Here is a 17,879-nt window from a genome sequence, read left to right as displayed (position 1 = left end):
TTAAATAAATATATATATATATATATATATATGTTTTTTTTTTTTGACTAAAGGATTCTAAATTTAACAGAATATAAAAACAAACAATCTCATGACAGGACAAATTATTGTAGTAGAGTAGTTATCTTTATTATGAATAATGGCACCATGATTTATCATGGGTGAACACACAAGAATCAACGTATACCTTGATGTAGGGGTAAAATGTAAATTGAAGGTCCAGAATGAAGTCCCAAAACAAAAAAAAAACAAAAAAATCAAATAAAAATATTCACCAAAAATAAAGCACATTTCTCCTTTTCTTTCCATTGGTGGTACGCCCTAAAAGATGTATTTATATTCAGCTTAGTTTACCCTAGACTTCAGCTCTGCAGGTCTAACAGGAACAAATAAAAAAAAGGTTTGGTCGCTTAAATAAACTCGATGCTTTCAGTGCTGAGGGTTTAGTCATCTAAGAAGTCGTCATCCAGATTGACGTCTGTGGTGTCAATGTCATCAAGCTCCATGTTATCCAAATCATCCTCCAGATCATCGATAACCTTAACAGAAATCAGATTGTGAGGTTACATCAAGTCTGATGTTAATGTTTTTTTTTTTTTAGGAGTATATTTTGACCAAATACCTTCTGTTCTGCTGCTGTTGTCTTGGGAGGCTCTTTTTGTGTCTTCTCCTCAACCTTCTGAGCAGGCTGGGATTCAGCATGACTCATAGTAGGCACTTCTGCAACTACTGGAGGCGAGACGGCTGCCGTCACCGAGGCCAAAACACCCACATCCTCTGGGTCCTCCTCTGCGTCCTTCACCTGCTGAACATTCACAGGCCAATTGATTAGTTCATGCACAAAGAAATATTAGACCACACTGTTGTTCTGGTATTCTGGGCTACAGTGTAATACCATCAACAAGATGAGCGTTTCATAAACAAACACACACCTGCGTGGGAGTGGGGATAATTCCTTTGGGTTCGTAACCACTGGCCTCTTCCAACACATTTCTTTCTTCATTGGGCTACAGAAAGTATACGAGAAGAAAAATAAAAAACATTGGCTGCACAGTGACTTCAATTATAAAGGTGCATTATACAAATATAAAACAGAGTTAAATGTGAACAAAACTTTTTTTTTTTTATTACAAACCAGAAAAAATATACTGTATATACAAATTGGTGAAATTGAGCAGCTTTACAAAATGTGAACATAAAAAAGATAACTCAAAATATTAATAAGAAAAGTAAATAAATAATAGTAAAATACCACTGAGTGAAGATAAAAAGAGAGAAAAAGAGGCATTTCTTACCGTGACCAGTGGGTAGTCTGAGGCAGGTCTTGTTTGGCCGAGGCAGGTCTCTCTCAGGTACTGCTCTGCCACAAAGGCCTCTCTCAGACCTGGGAATAAGTTCTCATACTCTGTGGGGTCTGCCAGAGACTCTGCTGCTTTCTGATTTACTTTAGACAAACTCTCTCTCCAAAGCTTCACCACCCTGTGAACAGACACAGAGATCCAGATTTATAAAAGTACTATTTCACTGTGAGAAAAAAATATCAATGACAAATTAATTTTATTTTAATTTAGTGCAAAATTGTCTTATTTCTTAGGAGTTTTGATCAAATACGAGCCAAAAAGAGACTCATTTTAGGTTTTCACACTGGTAACTGAAGATAGAGTCGAGTGCATACTGTTGTGTTGATGAACACAGAATCGTACACAGTGCACTCTGATTGTAAGATTGTGCATACTATTTTCTATTCATACTATTTATTCTGGTAGCATGTTTTATGCCCTTCTAAAATAATCTGTCACTTTACTGCTATGGCAGTGAACACAGACCTGGATACTTGGCTGGGCAGATATGTGCGGGCAAGAAAGGCTGCTTCTGGCAGACGATTTGTCTTGATCAGAAGCTCCAAACAGTTGTCCAGTCTGGCAAGATAAACAAACAATAAAAATTTACTAAAACACAACTTTATGAAAAGAACAATCTGTGACTGAAACATGACTTCCTCCAGCAGTGTAGGAATTGCTAGTAGACTATCAAATGTAGATCAACATTTCTCTATTTTTATTTCAGCTGGCGAAGGTTTTTTTTCTCCTGTGATGCTTACTTTCCCTGCAGGAAGTAGGTCATGAAGGCAACATTGTTTTTGCCGTCACGCTCTGCCCCCTCTGCAAGTTTGGCAACCATAGTGGCGTTGCCAGATGCTGTGGCCAGCAGCAGCAGTCCTCCATAGTCCTGGGCATGATGGAGGCACTCCTGTGCCAAACTAAACTGGCACTTACTGATGGCCAACTCTGCCAACTGCTTCCACTTCTGCTCCGACTACAGAAGAAAAAGCAGTATCATTAAACACCTTCATTACATTAGCATTCATGGAGAATACTGTACATTACTTTTACAAAAAACTGTATTTTTTTCTTACTTCATTAAATGTTCAAATAAATAAAGCATTAATCAACTGAGCTTGGCCAGCACTAGGGATGTGTTTCACTGGTATACAATTACAAACCTCAGCTTCTACTGCTAGCTGATAAGCAATTTTCAGCTCTCCTAACTGTAGCGCCAGCTCGAACCGGTGCTCTGGATCAGAGGACACGGCCAGAGCCTGCTGCTTGAAACCCTGCAGGGAAGGCACACAAACAAAGATCCTTCAGATTTCACAGAATATCATTTTGACTCGCAGCACATTTGGCAGGCAATCAATCTATACAAGGTCTTCAAGAAAAATTACTGTATTGATTTTCAAATTAACTTGCACTTTATCACAATGTATATTTTTAAAAGCGTTCGATCAAGAATTTTTTTTCCCAAAACATATGGGTTAGTCTTGGCTGCAGATATTTTAGCAGAGCAAGAACATTATAATTTTATACCTTATATTTCGCAACTCATAGCTTACAGGCAAACATTTAAAGTCTTACCTGTTTTTCCAGGAAGTGGGCAACTCTGGTTCTCTGTTCTTTCGGAATGGTGGGCAGCACTTTGTCTGCCATGCCAAAGTCTCTGCGCATGACGGCAGTCTGGTACTCCAGGACAGACACCAGAAGAGAGAAACTCACTATGTTCAGCTCCTTATCACCCAGGTAAAGACGGTCGTCTTTTGGAATGTAACCCAGAAGGTACATAGTTCTAAAGAAAACAAGTCGTCACTGTTAGGCTAAATAAAATCATAAATAAATGTTTTCTGTGTATATTTACACTACTGTTCAACAACAGTTTGGGTTCAGTAAAAAGAAAATAATTATTCAGCAAGGGTGCATCAAATTGATAAAGTGACAGTAAAATTTTCTTACAATGTTAGAATTTGTTTTATTTCTAATAAATACTCTTTGAATTTTCTATTTATCAAGAAAAATCACAATCATATTAAGCAGCACACCTGTTTTCAACATTGACAATGATAAGATTTGTTGCACAAGCAGCAAATCAGCATATTTTCAGAAGACTTACAGCTTTCCCATCAGAGGAATAAATTACATTTTAAATATATTAAAATAATTTTTTTTTTTTAAATAATATTTTATGATATTCGTTTTACTGTATTTTGGGCAAAAGAGGCTCAAAAACATTTAAAATAAATAAATAATCTTGAAACTTCGTAACGGTAGTGTGTGGGACTAATACATCCAAAAACAAACTTTTACTGTACCTGTCCAGGTGAGCAATTGTGACAATCTCTCCTCCAACAAAGTAGTTGAGTCTGTTGACAGAGCTGGTGTAAATGAAACAGTCTCCCACCCACAGACCAGTCTTTACCACTTCCTGAATCTCTCCCTGGACCTGCACACACAAACACACGATCAGGAGCTCAGACCCTGTGTTTTACATTAATCTAAATTTAATTTAAATTGATCTTAATATATTGTTGTACTTGATTTATTGCTGAATGATTTATTAATTCAATTTTTGGCAATTCAGAACAAATAAATAGAAAAGGCAAGATGCAAAGGAGTTTTTTTTTTTTTAAGTTATAAATGTACTAAAATGTAACAACTTGCTTTTCCTCTGCAGCAACTTTTTAACTCTGTTGGACACCCTACCTCAAAAGCATCTTCAATACCGTCTTCAGTTATCCCCTCATTTGACTCCTGTGAGGCAGCCACCTTCTCCGACAGATAGCGCAGGATGAAGAAAGACTCCTCGGTGGCAATACACACCAGCTCTCCGGAGTCTGACCAGAAAATCTGAAAATAGATGCAAGATGCAGTTGGTCCAGACAGACTAAAAAATGGGCTAATCATGAAGAGAAAAGTAATGGAGGACTGTCCGGAGCAGATGACTCACGTGTTTGGGCTGGATCTCAATGCGGCGAATCAGCTCTGTGTTATCCCAGTCATAGAAAGCCAAGCCATTCGCTGATCGGACACCCAGCAGGAAACCACCATAGATGCCTGCAAACACATTTACAAAAAAAAAACTATAAAATAGCAGTTTTACTACATTCGGCATGACATGTAACAGATATGCAATATACTGTACAAGTTCATTTTTTTGTGCTTATTACATTTGCAAGAATATCGTGAATACTGCCCATGATACAAGCGTAAAGCAGTTTACCTTCTGCTCCAAAGTCTGGCTTAAAAGATTTTTTCTCCTTAAAATTTTTGAAGATCTTAACCACACTGCTGCTTTCCCGTATCGCGTACCTTAAATTAAAATAAGTAACATCATTAAGTGTTTTTGACAGTCATCTCCTGCATCCATTCTACATGCTTGTAGAGTACTTACTCAGATGAATCATGGGCCCAGACAAACTCCTGTGCAGATCCAAAGCTCTTATTTCTCAGAGCCATGGCAGTGTAGATGATGTACTCTCCATCTCCACACACCACCACAAACCTAAACACAATGTCAAATTATGTTTCCATTACTAAACTGCAGCAAGGATCAGGTGACATGTAATTGAGGGGCATTAAAGGATAAAAGCTAGTGTGGTTCAACGGATCACATATCTCACGGTTCGGATCATATTACAGTTTTTGAGCCACGGATCAGATCGCTTTTCGAATCAGCAAGAAAATCCAAAAAATAAATAAATAATAATAATCTCAATGTAATTTTGCTTTTCATAAGTGCTTGATACCACAGCAAAAACTCTTAGCCTAAGAAAGTTCAAACATTATACATGAGACAAGTGAACAAATAAGAACAAATACATAAATTACAAGCATAGATAAATACACACAGAATGTTAGAAATATAATATGGTCGGTAGTATTCCGGTACAAAATTTGTATAATTAAGTGTAAAATAACACTGAATAGTATAAATTAATTATAGATAAATTTGTCAAAAACATATTTTTTGTTTTGTTTTGTTTGATGAGCATAATGACATCACCAGGTATTATTAGGTTGCTGCCCCTTTAAGACCTGATGCACAGAAGTGGTTGTCTTACCTTCCATTAGGATTGTGCTGGATGGTTTGAGGGTAGATTTCACAGCTGCCCATGTCTTTCACTGCCAGTGGCAGCCTCTCACCATCCTTGATCTCAGCATCTCCCATGGCTTTGAGGTTAGCCTGCTGAATCTCGGAGTGCTTGGCCCAAATGATTTTTCCACTGGTGTCCATTGACATGGCTGGCTCCTCACGACCAAGCTAAAACACAAAAAGAAAGCAGCTAACTTACAGAGAATTCACCACATGAGATGTAACACTATAAAGCTATTTAGATAATTAGTTAGTGTTCATTTAAGTAAATTTATCTATATAACCTACTGTTTAAAAGCAGAAAACTGCTTAATATTTTTGCGGAAACAGGTGATACTTTTTTTCAGAATTCTTTGAATAGAAAGTTCAAAAGAACAGCATTTATTTGAAATAAATAGTTCGTAACATTATCTGTCCTCTACCCTCTGCCGACTACTCCCTGCTGACAGCCCTGGCCCTGAAGCAACATGATGGACTGAACTTTCCAATTACCAGCCCAGAGGTTCAGCCAATGTGTCACACCACTGACAGGAAACAGCATGGTGTTACCTTTGAATTATTTTTGGTACCTTGATAATGATGCTGCCTTCATCATAGCCCAATGCCACATTGTTGGAGCCACGCAAGCCAGACACACACCACACCCGCTCCATACCATAGTTCAGGGTGCTCTCCAGACGATAAGTGCTGGAGTGCCAGATCCGAACCGTGCCTGAACAACAAAACAAAAGACAGTTACATTTGCATCAGGAAAGAGGTAGTTTACTTTTATAAAATGTATATACTATAACGTTTTAACATTATATGCGACAACTCACCGTCCTCTGATCCAGTGATGATGATCGGCAGCTCTGGGTGGAAGTTTACACAGGACACATTCTGAGCGTGACCCTCGAGCGTCTGCACACACGTCTTATTCTAACGAGAGAGAGAGAGGTAACACAGAACATAAGTAAATAAATGGCGAGGAGTGACTTGCAGCATTGAGCATATCCATATTATCAATAGAATTCAAACCTGATAGTCCCAAATCTTGACCAGTCTGTCATCAGCTCCTGATATGAGGTAGGGTTTATCTCCTCCACTGTAATAATCAATGCAGTTCACCCCCTTATCATGGCCCTCCAGAGTGAAGTTAGGAGAGGAAGAGCCCAGCTGCCAAACCTGAAACAAAACACAGGAGAAATTCTAGGTGAAATGTCACAAATCAGATTCAGCTCTATCCACATGGATGTTCAAACATACCTTGATAGTTCTATCCAGCGATGCACTTGCAAACTGGTTGTTGTCTTTAGGGTTGATGACAATCTGCATGACGTAGTGTGTGTGGCCCTCAAACACCTGACTGCAGGACCATTTCTTCTCCCAGTCCCAGAGCTTTATCAACATGTCATCTAAACATACACAGAACCAATGAGTGTAAAACAAAAGAATTCTACATATACATAACACAGTTGAAATGTTTCGGGGTTGGTGCGATTTTTATTTAATCACATTTATTTAATCAAAAAATGCAACATTGGAAAATATTCTTATGATTTAAAATGACATTTGTTTTAGTTTAATATATATATATATATATATAAATAAAAATGACAAATTAGATTTCAGCAGTCATTACTGCAGTCTTCAGTTTCTAATATGCTGATTTTGTGCTTAAAAATAAATAAATAAATAAATCTTTTATTGGAAATATAAATCTTTTGAAAAGCTTTTGAATGTCTTTCCTACCAACTTTGACCAATTTAATGCATCCTTGATGAATAAAAGTAATACTTTCTTTAAAAAATAATCTTACTGACCCAACCAATGGCGGTGTAATATTTTATACACATTCATATATGCATACATGTACAATATAAATACTTGATGAGAATTTAATCTGTACATACCACTGCTTGTGAGGATGTAGGGCTGGGTGGGATGAACAGCGATGCAGCGAATGTAATCTGAATGGGCCTCAAACATGTGTACTCGCTCTAGTGTGTTATAGTTGAAAGCCCGAATTTGCATGTCATCCTACAAAAAAAGGCAGGAAATGTATTAAAAGATCCATATCTATCTGTTATTATTTATGTATCTATATATTATAATACATTTATTTATTATTACATCATTTCAAAAAGAGTATTAATAGTTATTACACACTAGTGCATATTATTCTTCTTCACGTATATACTTACAGCACCAGTAATGACCCAATTTTTCCTGGCGACAAATTTGGCGGCTCTTACTGGAAGGTCGCAGACTTCAAAAGTCTTAACCAGAGTCTGTGAAGGATGAATATTAGACCTTATTAGATAAACATGCAACGCACACTGCTGTATCCCTAATGTAAAGATCGTAATATACTGCAAATGCTGAAAAACATAAGGTCTGCTAGTCACCTGTGTTTCATGGTTCCACACACAGACACTGCCATTGTACAGACTGGCCAGCATCCATGGCTCGGACGGATGAAGGTCTACGCTTTTGACACGGTCAGATCGAGCCGTGAGTTTGCGCTTGATGTCCAGCCTCAGAGGCTAGAAGAGAAGAATCAAAATCACTATTACACACTAGTTGATATTATCAGCATCCATTCAGCAGCAAACAGTGTACACTGTATTAAGTACAGTAGGAACGCCAATAGTCAACATATTTATCTTTTATTATAGGAAGAGAAAGCGGTGATATTCGGCCTTGACTGTTTTTCCCCACAAGTTAAATAAAAATCTATTTGTCTCCCAGTTATATGTCTGATATTGTAAACGTTTAGCACAGTTAATAAGCAACAACAAATCAGGCCTCTTGCAGATAATGTCATGAATTACCATTTTACTGAACAGAATATATACGTAGAGCAACACATTTCTAACAGTGCAATACAATATTCACATTCATATCATCAGCTGTTAGCCAGAACACACTATTTCACTTCATAACAACATTTAACATTAAGTGACCAATGTAGTTATAACATATGTAAGTGTAAGGCTTTAAATGGACGTATTAACTACAAAAATAAGAGTAAAAAAATATACATTTTTCACAGACTGTCTGAATGAAGAAGTTGTCTATGTGGCCATTCCAAGGGCCTTCAAGGCTAACAGCGAAAGCTAACGTTAACATTACCCAAAGCGTACTTTTCCTCAGTATCTCCGAACCAGGTCTAATATTGCCAATAACACGGATACTGTTGTCACACTTACCATGTTTGTGTTTGCTGGTTTTGGTCTCCTTCACCTGTAGTATTTTATATCATCCACCGAGAGTCTGATGTTTTTCGGCTGCAGTTTTGTGCACGGCAGGCAAATGTGACGTGGAACTTCCTCGAAGCCCGTGCGCTTGACGTCGGAAGCGTTGACGTGACACTCGGAAGGCCTCGGAATGTTTCGGGTTATTTCGGTTAAACTCGACATTTTTTTTTTAGCGTTGCTGCATGGCAATAGCTGCTTGCGGTGAAATCGAGTTTAACCCTTTGTAAAGCCAAAAAATGCACCTTCGGTGTACTTATGAGGAAGAATACGCCAAAAATACAGTGCTAATGTTTAAAACATTCAGATATGATAAATATTCAAATGTAACAGATAGGGCTAGTCGTCATACAATAAATCTGTTACAAATGCTAGTAGCATAACAGCCTTCTACATTGTATCTTTGCATATTAAAAAAAAACGAATTACTAATAATTCTAAAAATAAGTTTGATTGCTTTTTTTTTTTTTTTTTAGATAGGCTGTCTCTTACATTGTTTGATGGTTATAGAATCAAGTGGATCTTTACATATATCCAATGTATGTAAAACTATTTTTAGCTAATTATGGGGAAATTAACTGCGATTATAGCTCTATTGTTGTGTTGTCTGAGATACTAAAGAAAATATAAATCATGTATATAATCAATTAATATGTATTTAAACACAATGTGTGGTTTATGGGCGTATGTGAGCAAGGCAGAGAGAAAACTAATCTTTCTTTTTTTAAAGTTTAACTAAGTTAAATTCACAAGACATGATGAGTCTTAACATCTCAATATCTTTATTTAGTTTAGGGGGGTTAATGAAGTGTTGAGAGTGTTAATCAGGTTAATACACAGCTTGATTTTGATAGACTTGATAGCAGAACAACATGAACTGAATCACATGTCACAAATCAGTCTTTTCTTTTGTACACTTGCTGGCACACAGCGTCCTCACATGTCAGCTCCTGCAAGTGAAATGATCATGAGGTCAGAATGTACCCATTGTGACACAGCAAAACAAGAATTGTGCAGGGAAAATAAATTAATACGCTGGAATACTTGTGTCATTAATCTTCGTAATTAGAAATATTTCAAATATATTTATAAAAATGACAGATGATTAACTTTAATCAGGTTATTATTATCCATATAATGACTGAACGCTCACCAGATAAAGTTTGTCATCTTCTATCCAGTGTTTCCATCCCCGGTTGGCTTTCTCACCTTTCTGGATGGCCACCAATTTGTCCCCTTCCCAGGTCACCAGAGTCTGTATGTAAAAAAAAAAAAAAACACACATATACATACGTCATTAACGGGTCTGTTATTAAACAATTTTGATCAAAATAAACTAATTTTATTTATTTTATATGTTTTACATTTATTTAATAAACAGATTTTTAAATCAAACAGTATCATCATAAAAAATACATTTTCATTGAGGAGAGCTATTAGCTGTATTGTATTCAATAACAGGGAGCATTGTTTATATAAAATAAAGCTGTATTCAGATGGAAAATAAAAAATAAAAAAGTAGACCTTCAAAGCCTTTGTAGTCCTCTAGGCAAATGTTGAAGCCTGTGCTCTATTTGTTTTACTGTGGTTTCATCACTGAACAAACTTACTGAGATCATGGCCAACGCTGGGGTAACTACAAGTTAAATAACAGAAGAGGATCGCAGCTATTAAATATATGTATAGTTCACCTTTAGCATCCTGTTGTCAAATCCCTTAGTAAATTCTTCCTTCTCAACTCCAACACTGAAGCTCAGCTCATAGCTCTTGAAGGCACTCTGTGTCTTAATCACAAAGTTGTCCCCATCCTGGATAAAGGTCTTTACTGGAGTAAGGTGGGCTGCAATCTTGCGGATGGCAAAGTCAATGTCTATAAGAGTAAATATTTGAAACCTGGCATGGTCATTTCCATGAAATATACTGTATCATGTTTTAATATCATAATAAAACTGCATGATCCAAATGAGGAAATTGCACATAATTCTCTTATTTCTGCTCCGTAGACTTACCCAGTGCTTTAAGGTAATTTTCAAGGTTTTCGCTTGACTCCAGCTCCCATTTTCCAGTGAAATCCACAGGCATGGTTGTGCGATGAGCTCTGGACTTCAGGAACGTTGCCAGGTCCAGTGAGGAGGTGCACCAAACCTTTTATACTCAACTGTTATTCACAATGAGGGGAGAGGGCAGAGTAATGATAAGAGAGATCTATGACCTAATGGGATAGGAGAGACCACCTTCACCTACTGAAAAAAGAAATCAATACAGGTGTTAGGATCAGGTGTAAATAACAACTGGCCAACAGACACTTTGAAGGTTCTTGGGTTTCTTTTTATTGGCATTAGTTCCTGTTTGGTTAAGTTCAGTCTTGTCAGTTGTCCTATTAAAATGTTCTGGATAATTGGCTCACTATTTAGTCTCGAGTTCAATATTCCCTCTGCATACCGTGATATTTGAAGGGGAAAAATGTTATAGGCTTGGTTAGGATGACAATTGGTTGTTATTCTGAATTCTTTAGAATGTTGCATTATAAGACTCGGAATTAAAACATGTTCTTGTATAAATAGTATTTTGCAGTGATCACGTTTGTACCCTATGCTGCTGTTGATGCTGTCCTGGTATGTATTACTATCTCTGCACTGCCACTGGACATCATGTTGTGTAACTGTTCGTTTGAATGAAGCAGAGCTCTACTCAGATTTGTTGCATTGTGAACACTTGTTGTTGGCAAAAACTATAAAATTACTATTGTACAGTGTTTTTTTATTTTTAGTTTCACTGTAAATCGCATTTAGTGTCAAATCCAACCTTGCTGACACAGTTACACGATTACGTCATTACCTAAAGCTTTTAGTTACGACCACCGGTCATTATGAATGTTTATTCTTACTGTGATTTCATGTTTAAATACAATTTCCAGGACCATAAGGAATTTCTTCATATGGCAAAAGGGATTTATTATGATTTATTTATTTAATTATTTAATAGATATTTAAAGATAGATTAATTGGAAAAAAGCATGACTCTTAACTTCCCAAACAAAGTGAAATAATGACATTTAAAAATGTTGCATAAAATTTACCCCACATCAAAAATTGGTAATGCTCATTTCATTTATTTATTTATTTTTTTTGGTCTGACTTACATTCATAAATGTAAATTTTATTCAACATTGCCCAAATTACATATTATGTTTTTGCAAGGGCGGAGTTTGGGGGGGGGGGGGGGTTAAGGGGGGCTAAGGGGGGCACTGCCCCCCCAGACCAGAGCCAATTAATGCCTGTCTTGTGCTTTGAAAAATAAAAATAAATACAGAATTCATATTTTCTAATTACTGATTAAAAATAATTAATTCTAAACTTACTCATTATATCCACAAAAATTATAAGATAGGACAAATAAAATTAGAAAATTTGAATTGTGTATTTTATTTTTTTTTCACGCTTCTTGCGCACGCTAGTTCTGATCGTACGTATAGTAACACGGCAACTACGCAAGAATTGTAGTATGTTTGCGTAAAGGGAAACAGACATTCCGAGAGGAACAGAATCGACTGCTACACCGCATCTGCTTGTAGGTGCCCCCCCCCCCCCCACGCACAAAAGTGAAACTCCGCCTATGTGTTTTTGTGACTTTAACCTAATTTTAACATAAAAAAATATTAACAACAAAAAAAGTGTCACATTTGTAAAACTGTATGCAATTTGATTTACTACCGCTGTACTTCGTTTAATTTTTTTGTCTTCACTTATTATTTGTTTTTCCATACTGTTATCCGAGGTTATATTTATTTATTGAAGTTTATTTATGTGCAATAAAACAAAAATTATTATCATTTTTTTTGGAACTGTTTTAGAATTCTTTAAGGATTGTTTGATGAGATAAAAAAGAACAGCATTTATTTGAAATAGAAATCTTTTGTAACAATAAACATTTGATCACCTTTGATCTTTTCTAAAATTAAAGTATAATTTTAATATAAAAATATAATTTAAAGATAGTCTTTTCGATGCAAATGTACAATGTGTTCCACACAGGATTAATTAGCCTACTAAAGTGTAAAACTAAATTACCAGAACTTAATTAGTACCTACAGAAAGATTGCTTTTCTCTGTGCAGCATGACTTTGGAAACAGCCAGTTTTGAAGTGATAATTGGCATAGTGCATAAACAATATTATAAATCTCTCACCCACTGAGATGCTGCTGCCAGAAAAGGGGGCGAGTGGGTAGGAGGTTATACAACATCATGGTATTTAATCTTCATTCCTGTGATCAGAGAAATTTGTATTTGTACTCTATTGTTAAGCATGGAAGACAAGATAAGTAGCAAAGAAATATGTCAGGAAGAACAAGGACCATTTCCAGCGTCTGATGTTCAGAGGATCAGAATGCCCAAAGGCTACACTTTATTCTGTCACCACTGTTCCAGCACTTTTAGTGATATTTATGAGTCAGACTTTATCTTGAATGCTCCTTCTAGTGTGTCATAAAGAGGCCAGTGAGAAAGTAGGACGAGTATGTGAGTACAGAAAAAGAATATTTTGGTATTAGTTCATTTAATATGGCATGGTATTCTCTATTTTAATCACAGGGAAACGTTTAGGATTCAAACTCAAATTGCCCACAAGAATGAAAAACAAAAACAAACAAACAAAACAAAACAACAAAAAAAAAAGGATGTTTCGGGAAAACTGGATCTTTCCATACAAGTGGCAAGGTCTGTCAATATGTCTGTCGGTCAAAAAATAAAATAAAAAATAAATAAAAAAATATGTTATGTCATGATTTTTAAGTGATTTATTACATATTTATTAATATTTGTCCAAATACACTACTGTTCAAAATTTGAACTCAGTAAGAGTTTTGATTGATGTATTAATTTTTTAAAGAAATTAATTAATTATAAATTAATAATTCTTCAATAATTCTTCAGCCAGCACACAGTTAATTGATCTAAAGTGACATAAAAGATATATAAACTGTCAAAAGATTTATATTTCAAATATGTGCTTTTAAATGTTCTATTCATCAAACAATACTAAAACAATATACATCACAGTTTTTACAAAAAACAAACAAACAAAAAAAATTGGCAAATTTAATATTTGTTTATAATAAGGAAAACTAGAATAATGGCTTCTGAAAATTCAGCTTAGGCCAACACAGGAATAACTTACACTGGAAAATATATTACAAATGACAAATAATTGCAAACAGTACATTTAAACTTTAGTTTTATTTTATACAGGTGCTGGTCATATAATTAGAATATAATCAAAAAGTTGATTTATTTCAGTAATTCCATTCAAAAACTGAAGTTTTCTTTTCATCTGTTCAGGGAATATCGTAACAATATTATATTCATTCATTACATACAGACTGATATGCAATGCAGAAGAGCTGAAGGCCACTATCAGAGCAACCTGGGCTCTCATAACACCTGAGCAGTGCCACAGACTGATCGACTCCAAGTCACGCCACATTGCTGCAGTAATTCAGGCAAAAGGAGCCCAAACTAAGTATTACGTGCTGTACATGCTCATACTTTTCATGTTCATACTTTTCAGTTTGCCAAGATATCTAAAAATCCTTTCTTTGTATTCGTCTTAAGTAATATTCTAATTTTCTGAGATACTTAATTTGGGATTTTCCTTAGTTAGTTATAATTATCAAAATTAAAAGAAATAAACATTTGAAATATATCAGTCTGTGTGTGATGAATGAATATAATATACACGTTTCCGTTTTTGAATGGATTTAGTGAAATAAATCAACTTTTTAATGAGATGAGCACCTGTAATATAATATTACTACTACTTTATTTGTGACTGGTTCAGTTGTCAAAGGCACTCTATTGTGGTTTATGAAAGATGCAATAAGCCATGATCCAAAAAATGTAAACATCTCAAGAAGCTCATCATGACAGTTCTGTATCTTTTATTTTGCACTTCACTGTAAACACTTCGGAGTAATTTATAGTCAGGAATACGTCTCAAGACTGGCCTCATTACTGACAGCTCTTCACCTCCTGTTTGTGCAGTGATCAATTCTCTCTCCTTCTATCTCTCTCTGGAGTCTGTAGGCATAAATGGAACGCTGTTTGACAGCATTGTGATGGTTGCTTTGACTGTTGTGCTGCTGACAGACTGAGAATCAAAACAATTACAAACTGACACATCTGTCTGTTCACATGGTTGACTGACATGAGTTTATGAGAAGCATCATGCATTGCAATTCACTCCCGGGGACAGAGCTCTGATCAAAAAAAAAAAAAAAAAAAAAAAAAAAAATCCACAGCAGAAGTTCTACCACATGTAAATGCTCTTTGTGATAATCCAAAGGCGTTAATTGGCTTTAGGATTAGAACGTGCCCTGTGATTTGAGATGCCGGGCTGCACCTTGATGTTGAAACATCAGTGCATAGGACAAACGCAAAAAAAGAAGCAAATATGTCTCCGGTAGACATGAATGGATACTGGAAAATGACAAGTAATGAAAACTTTGATGAATACATGGAAGCACTAGGTAGGCTGATACTTCATTTTCCATTTATTTATTCATTAACTGCTGTGAAATTCATTTTCTATGCTAAACAAGGGATGTGAGATGTTACAGAATATATTCTGTTGCAAACAGTCAGAGTAAGATAAATAAATCTGTATTTTGTACTCAAGAGATACGTTTTAGCAGACCTGATTCTATTATGTGAAATAAAAAATTGGTTCATGCACCATATATGGCTATGGTTGACCGATTTTATATGTATTCAACTTACAGATGTGAATGTTGTCATCAGAAAAATTGCCAGCTATCTCATCTTTGATAAGGAGGTTGTTCAGAATGGTGATCATTTTAATATCAAGACTCTCACCACCTTTAGGAACTACCATATGGAGTTTGATGTTGGAAAGGAGTTCGAGGAGGATTTGGTTGGTGTAGATGATAGGAAATGTATGGTAAGTGAACTCCTTATTTATAAAGGTACAATTTAAAGTACAACAAAACAAAAATATATGATCAGAAATGCTTTTAAATGGAAAACTAATCTGAACTGCTTTTCTGAGGTTAATGTGGTGGATGAGTCGGTAAACAGGATTAGACTGAGATTTATATACAGTGACCTATTGAATCCTAAATCCATGAGGGTTTGGGGCTAATGCCGCAAACACCTGGTGCTCGGAAACTTTAGGTCCCTTACATACATAGTTAAATATTATTTTCTAAGTTGTTTATAAAGATAATTGTGTGTTGTACACGAAAATACCATTTCAGTTTTTCTACTTCAAAATTCAATGTTACTTACTATTTCTTTGTAATTACTGAAAATTGTTTAAAAGGACATCATATTACATTTTTAAATACCATTTAGAAATGCAAATGCCAATGCAGCATTTGTTTTCGCTTTCAGTATTCCATTACATTTATTGCACTTAAATTTTGTCAAAAATTTACTTTTTATTTATTTATTCACTCTTTACCAATGCAGAAGTAACCTAATTTCCTTTTAATGTGCAGACTTCGGATTCATTACCTACTATACGCAAATAACAAGAATAAAAATGTGTAGTAATACATAGTAAAGTTTGGCCTAAAAATAATAATCATCATAGTAATACTAATAATGTACAGCTAAAAATGTATTGGAAGTGACTGACAACGGAAGCCTTGCACATTTAAGTTAAAAAATGGAAGAAAAAATGTATTCTCTATTATCTATGTTTATTGCAAGTCAGTACCAGCTTCAACTTTCTCCCCAGCATGTATTTGTCCTTGTTTTGTAGACCACAGTAAACTGGGAGGGAGACAAACTGGTGTGTGTACAGAAAGGAGAAAAAGAGGGAAGGGGCTGGACTCAGTGGGTGAAAGGGGATGAGTTACATGTGGTAAGTTTGTATAAGGACGCGGGTTTCACATGAGGACACGCTCTGTTGTATTATGAAAGTCCACACTTGGCTGCTTCTTGTTCTTAGTGTAGTCTACAGTGTAATTAATGAGATTACCGCAGCAGTCATGCATTACAACAACAAGCATATTTAAATGGTGTATACGCTGAAATCCATTTAGTGACTTTATTATACAACGGCCTGGAATACTTCATTTATCACTCAACATTCTGTGTTTAAACTGTATACACGACTGTTACCTAAAAATGGTTACATTACATTTCAAACGCTCAGTCTGTAAGATTTTTTCTTAAGCTCACTTTGACTAAAATAAACACTGTGAATAAACATTAGTATAATTCAAATTAATATTCCAAGTTCATGTAGTCAATGTTTTAAGTAGTATTTAAAAATGCATTTATGCTATTGGAAATAAATTCTGTATTAAACATTGAGGGTTTTTAATTTATTTTTCAGGAAATGCGAGTCTGTGGAGTGGTGTGTAAACAGGTTTTTAAGAAACAAGTTCGCGACTGATGTGCCTTGAACAACTACTCAACTGTGGGAAAAAAAGTGAACTTTTCTGCCTACTAATAACAGTAATTGCTGTATTAAATAGCTATTTTTAAGTAAAGCTATTGTATCTCTTTCATTGTAAACAATGTTTGGTGAAAGAAAAGAAAATGTGAACACAAAAATATGAATGCTGACTAAACGTGTTTGTTCAAACATATAGACAACCACTGCATTATCTGAATGAACACAAAAACCTGCACAGTTTCTTGTCAGTTTTCTTTATTACATCAATTGTGATTTCAAGAGCACAATTTCAGCACACACCATTTCTGAGTCTGTCAGCTTAATCTTTAAGCGATGCAGCAGTGCAGCTGTATAGACCCTCATCATATCATCTCCCCTCTTATTTATCCTCTTCCTGCTTCTGAGGAGATGAAAAGAGCTCGATTTGCTGCGGGGTCAAGACCCATCTTCGCTCCTCCAGCAAGAAAGACCATCAGATGTTAGAGGGTGCACAGTATTTTTAGACTCTCAGTCAGGAGGCTAGTCATCTTAGTGACTAGGGTTCTACAACATACCAACACACACATCCCCCCCAAAATACACACATTAATTAATTTAATGGATGTGTGTAATATTAACTAAAGTGATTGCTCATTTGGAATAAACATTGTCTGACGAGGAGACTAGAAAGCCATATCAAGCATAATTGCAGACTGCTGATAGCAGGATGAATGGACTCTGTAATTGTTGGTTGTTTTGGTGTCTTTTCCAGTAGGGGGCGCAACAATACAACACTGGTTTAAGTCTTCTTGAAACCT

At 35.6% G+C, this 17,879-nt stretch overlaps 3 protein-coding genes across 4 annotated transcripts; 1 reads left to right on the top strand and 2 right to left on the bottom strand.

The window, feature by feature from the left end:
* Window positions 1-107: 107 nt before the first annotated feature.
* Window positions 108-8,772, bottom strand: LOC113044965 (coatomer subunit beta'-like). 2 transcript variants are annotated; one of them, XM_026205019.1, is made up of 22 exons: window positions 8,616-8,772; window positions 7,812-7,949; window positions 7,608-7,694; window positions 7,317-7,443; window positions 6,670-6,818; window positions 6,442-6,588; window positions 6,243-6,342; window positions 5,994-6,136; window positions 5,393-5,592; window positions 4,723-4,833; window positions 4,552-4,640; window positions 4,279-4,385; window positions 4,035-4,178; window positions 3,644-3,774; window positions 2,916-3,123; window positions 2,504-2,614; window positions 2,102-2,316; window positions 1,827-1,919; window positions 1,296-1,479; window positions 933-1,007; window positions 623-805; window positions 108-539 (listed from the first exon to the last, which is right to left on the bottom strand). In XM_026205019.1, exons 1-22 carry the CDS (start codon window positions 8,616-8,618, stop codon window positions 444-446), a joined length of 2,841 nt encoding a protein of 946 aa, XP_026060804.1. In that variant the 5' UTR covers window positions 8,619-8,772; the 3' UTR covers window positions 108-443. The 2 variants fall into 2 exon arrangements, with proteins under 2 accessions (XP_026060804.1, XP_026060805.1); XM_026205020.1 differs by having other exon boundaries at window positions 623-802.
* Window positions 8,773-9,419: 647 nt separating this feature from the next.
* LOC113044963 (retinol-binding protein 2-like) lies at window positions 9,420-10,835 on the bottom strand. Its single transcript, XM_026205018.1, has 4 exons — window positions 10,670-10,835; window positions 10,352-10,530; window positions 9,814-9,915; window positions 9,420-9,610 (listed from the first exon to the last, which is right to left on the bottom strand). The coding sequence occupies exons 1-4, from the start codon at window positions 10,740-10,742 to the stop codon at window positions 9,557-9,559; spliced, it is 408 nt and encodes a 135-aa protein (XP_026060803.1). The 5' UTR covers window positions 10,743-10,835; the 3' UTR covers window positions 9,420-9,556.
* Window positions 10,836-15,039: 4,204 nt separating this feature from the next.
* LOC113044962 (retinol-binding protein 1-like) lies at window positions 15,040-17,133 on the top strand. Its single transcript, XM_026205017.1, has 4 exons — window positions 15,040-15,184; window positions 15,437-15,615; window positions 16,441-16,542; window positions 17,020-17,133. Exons 1-4 carry the CDS (start codon window positions 15,109-15,111, stop codon window positions 17,077-17,079), a joined length of 417 nt encoding a protein of 138 aa, XP_026060802.1. The 5' UTR covers window positions 15,040-15,108; the 3' UTR covers window positions 17,080-17,133.
* The last annotated feature ends 746 nt before the right edge of the window (window positions 17,134-17,879 follow it).

Source organism: Carassius auratus, chromosome 27 (assembly GCF_003368295.1).
Source record: "Carassius auratus strain Wakin chromosome 27, ASM336829v1, whole genome shotgun sequence".
Classification (NCBI taxonomy): Eukaryota; Metazoa; Chordata; class Actinopteri; order Cypriniformes; family Cyprinidae; genus Carassius; species Carassius auratus.
The sequence above is the reverse complement of the archived record's forward strand: the minus strand, read 5'-3'. Positions and strand labels throughout refer to the sequence as shown.

Coding starts and splice junctions, on each gene's coding strand:
- LOC113044965 (XM_026205019.1), bottom strand. Junction 4,386..4,551: donor GCCAGACTTTGGAGCAGAAG/GTAAACTGCTTT, acceptor ATGTGTTTGCAG/GCATCTATGGTGGTTTCCTG. Junction 3,775..4,034: donor GTATTGAAGATGCTTTTGAG/GTAGGGTGTCCA, acceptor TTGTGTGTGCAG/GTCCAGGGAGAGATTCAGGA.
- LOC113044963 (XM_026205018.1), bottom strand. CDS start 10,742: ATGCCTGTGGATTTCACTGGAAAATGGGAGCTGGAGTCAAGCGAAAAC. Junction 10,531..10,669: donor AAATTACCTTAAAGCACTGG/GTAAGTCTACGG, acceptor TTACTCTTATAG/ACATTGACTTTGCCATCCGC. Junction 9,916..10,351: donor TTGACAACAGGATGCTAAAG/GTGAACTATACA, acceptor TTTTACATACAG/ACTCTGGTGACCTGGGAAGG.
- LOC113044962 (XM_026205017.1), top strand. CDS start 15,109: ATGTCTCCGGTAGACATGAATGGATACTGGAAAATGACAAGTAATGAA. Junction 15,616..16,440: donor TAGATGATAGGAAATGTATG/GTAAGTGAACTC, acceptor CTTGTTTTGTAG/ACCACAGTAAACTGGGAGGG. Junction 16,543..17,019: donor AAGGGGATGAGTTACATGTG/GTAAGTTTGTAT, acceptor TTTATTTTTCAG/GAAATGCGAGTCTGTGGAGT.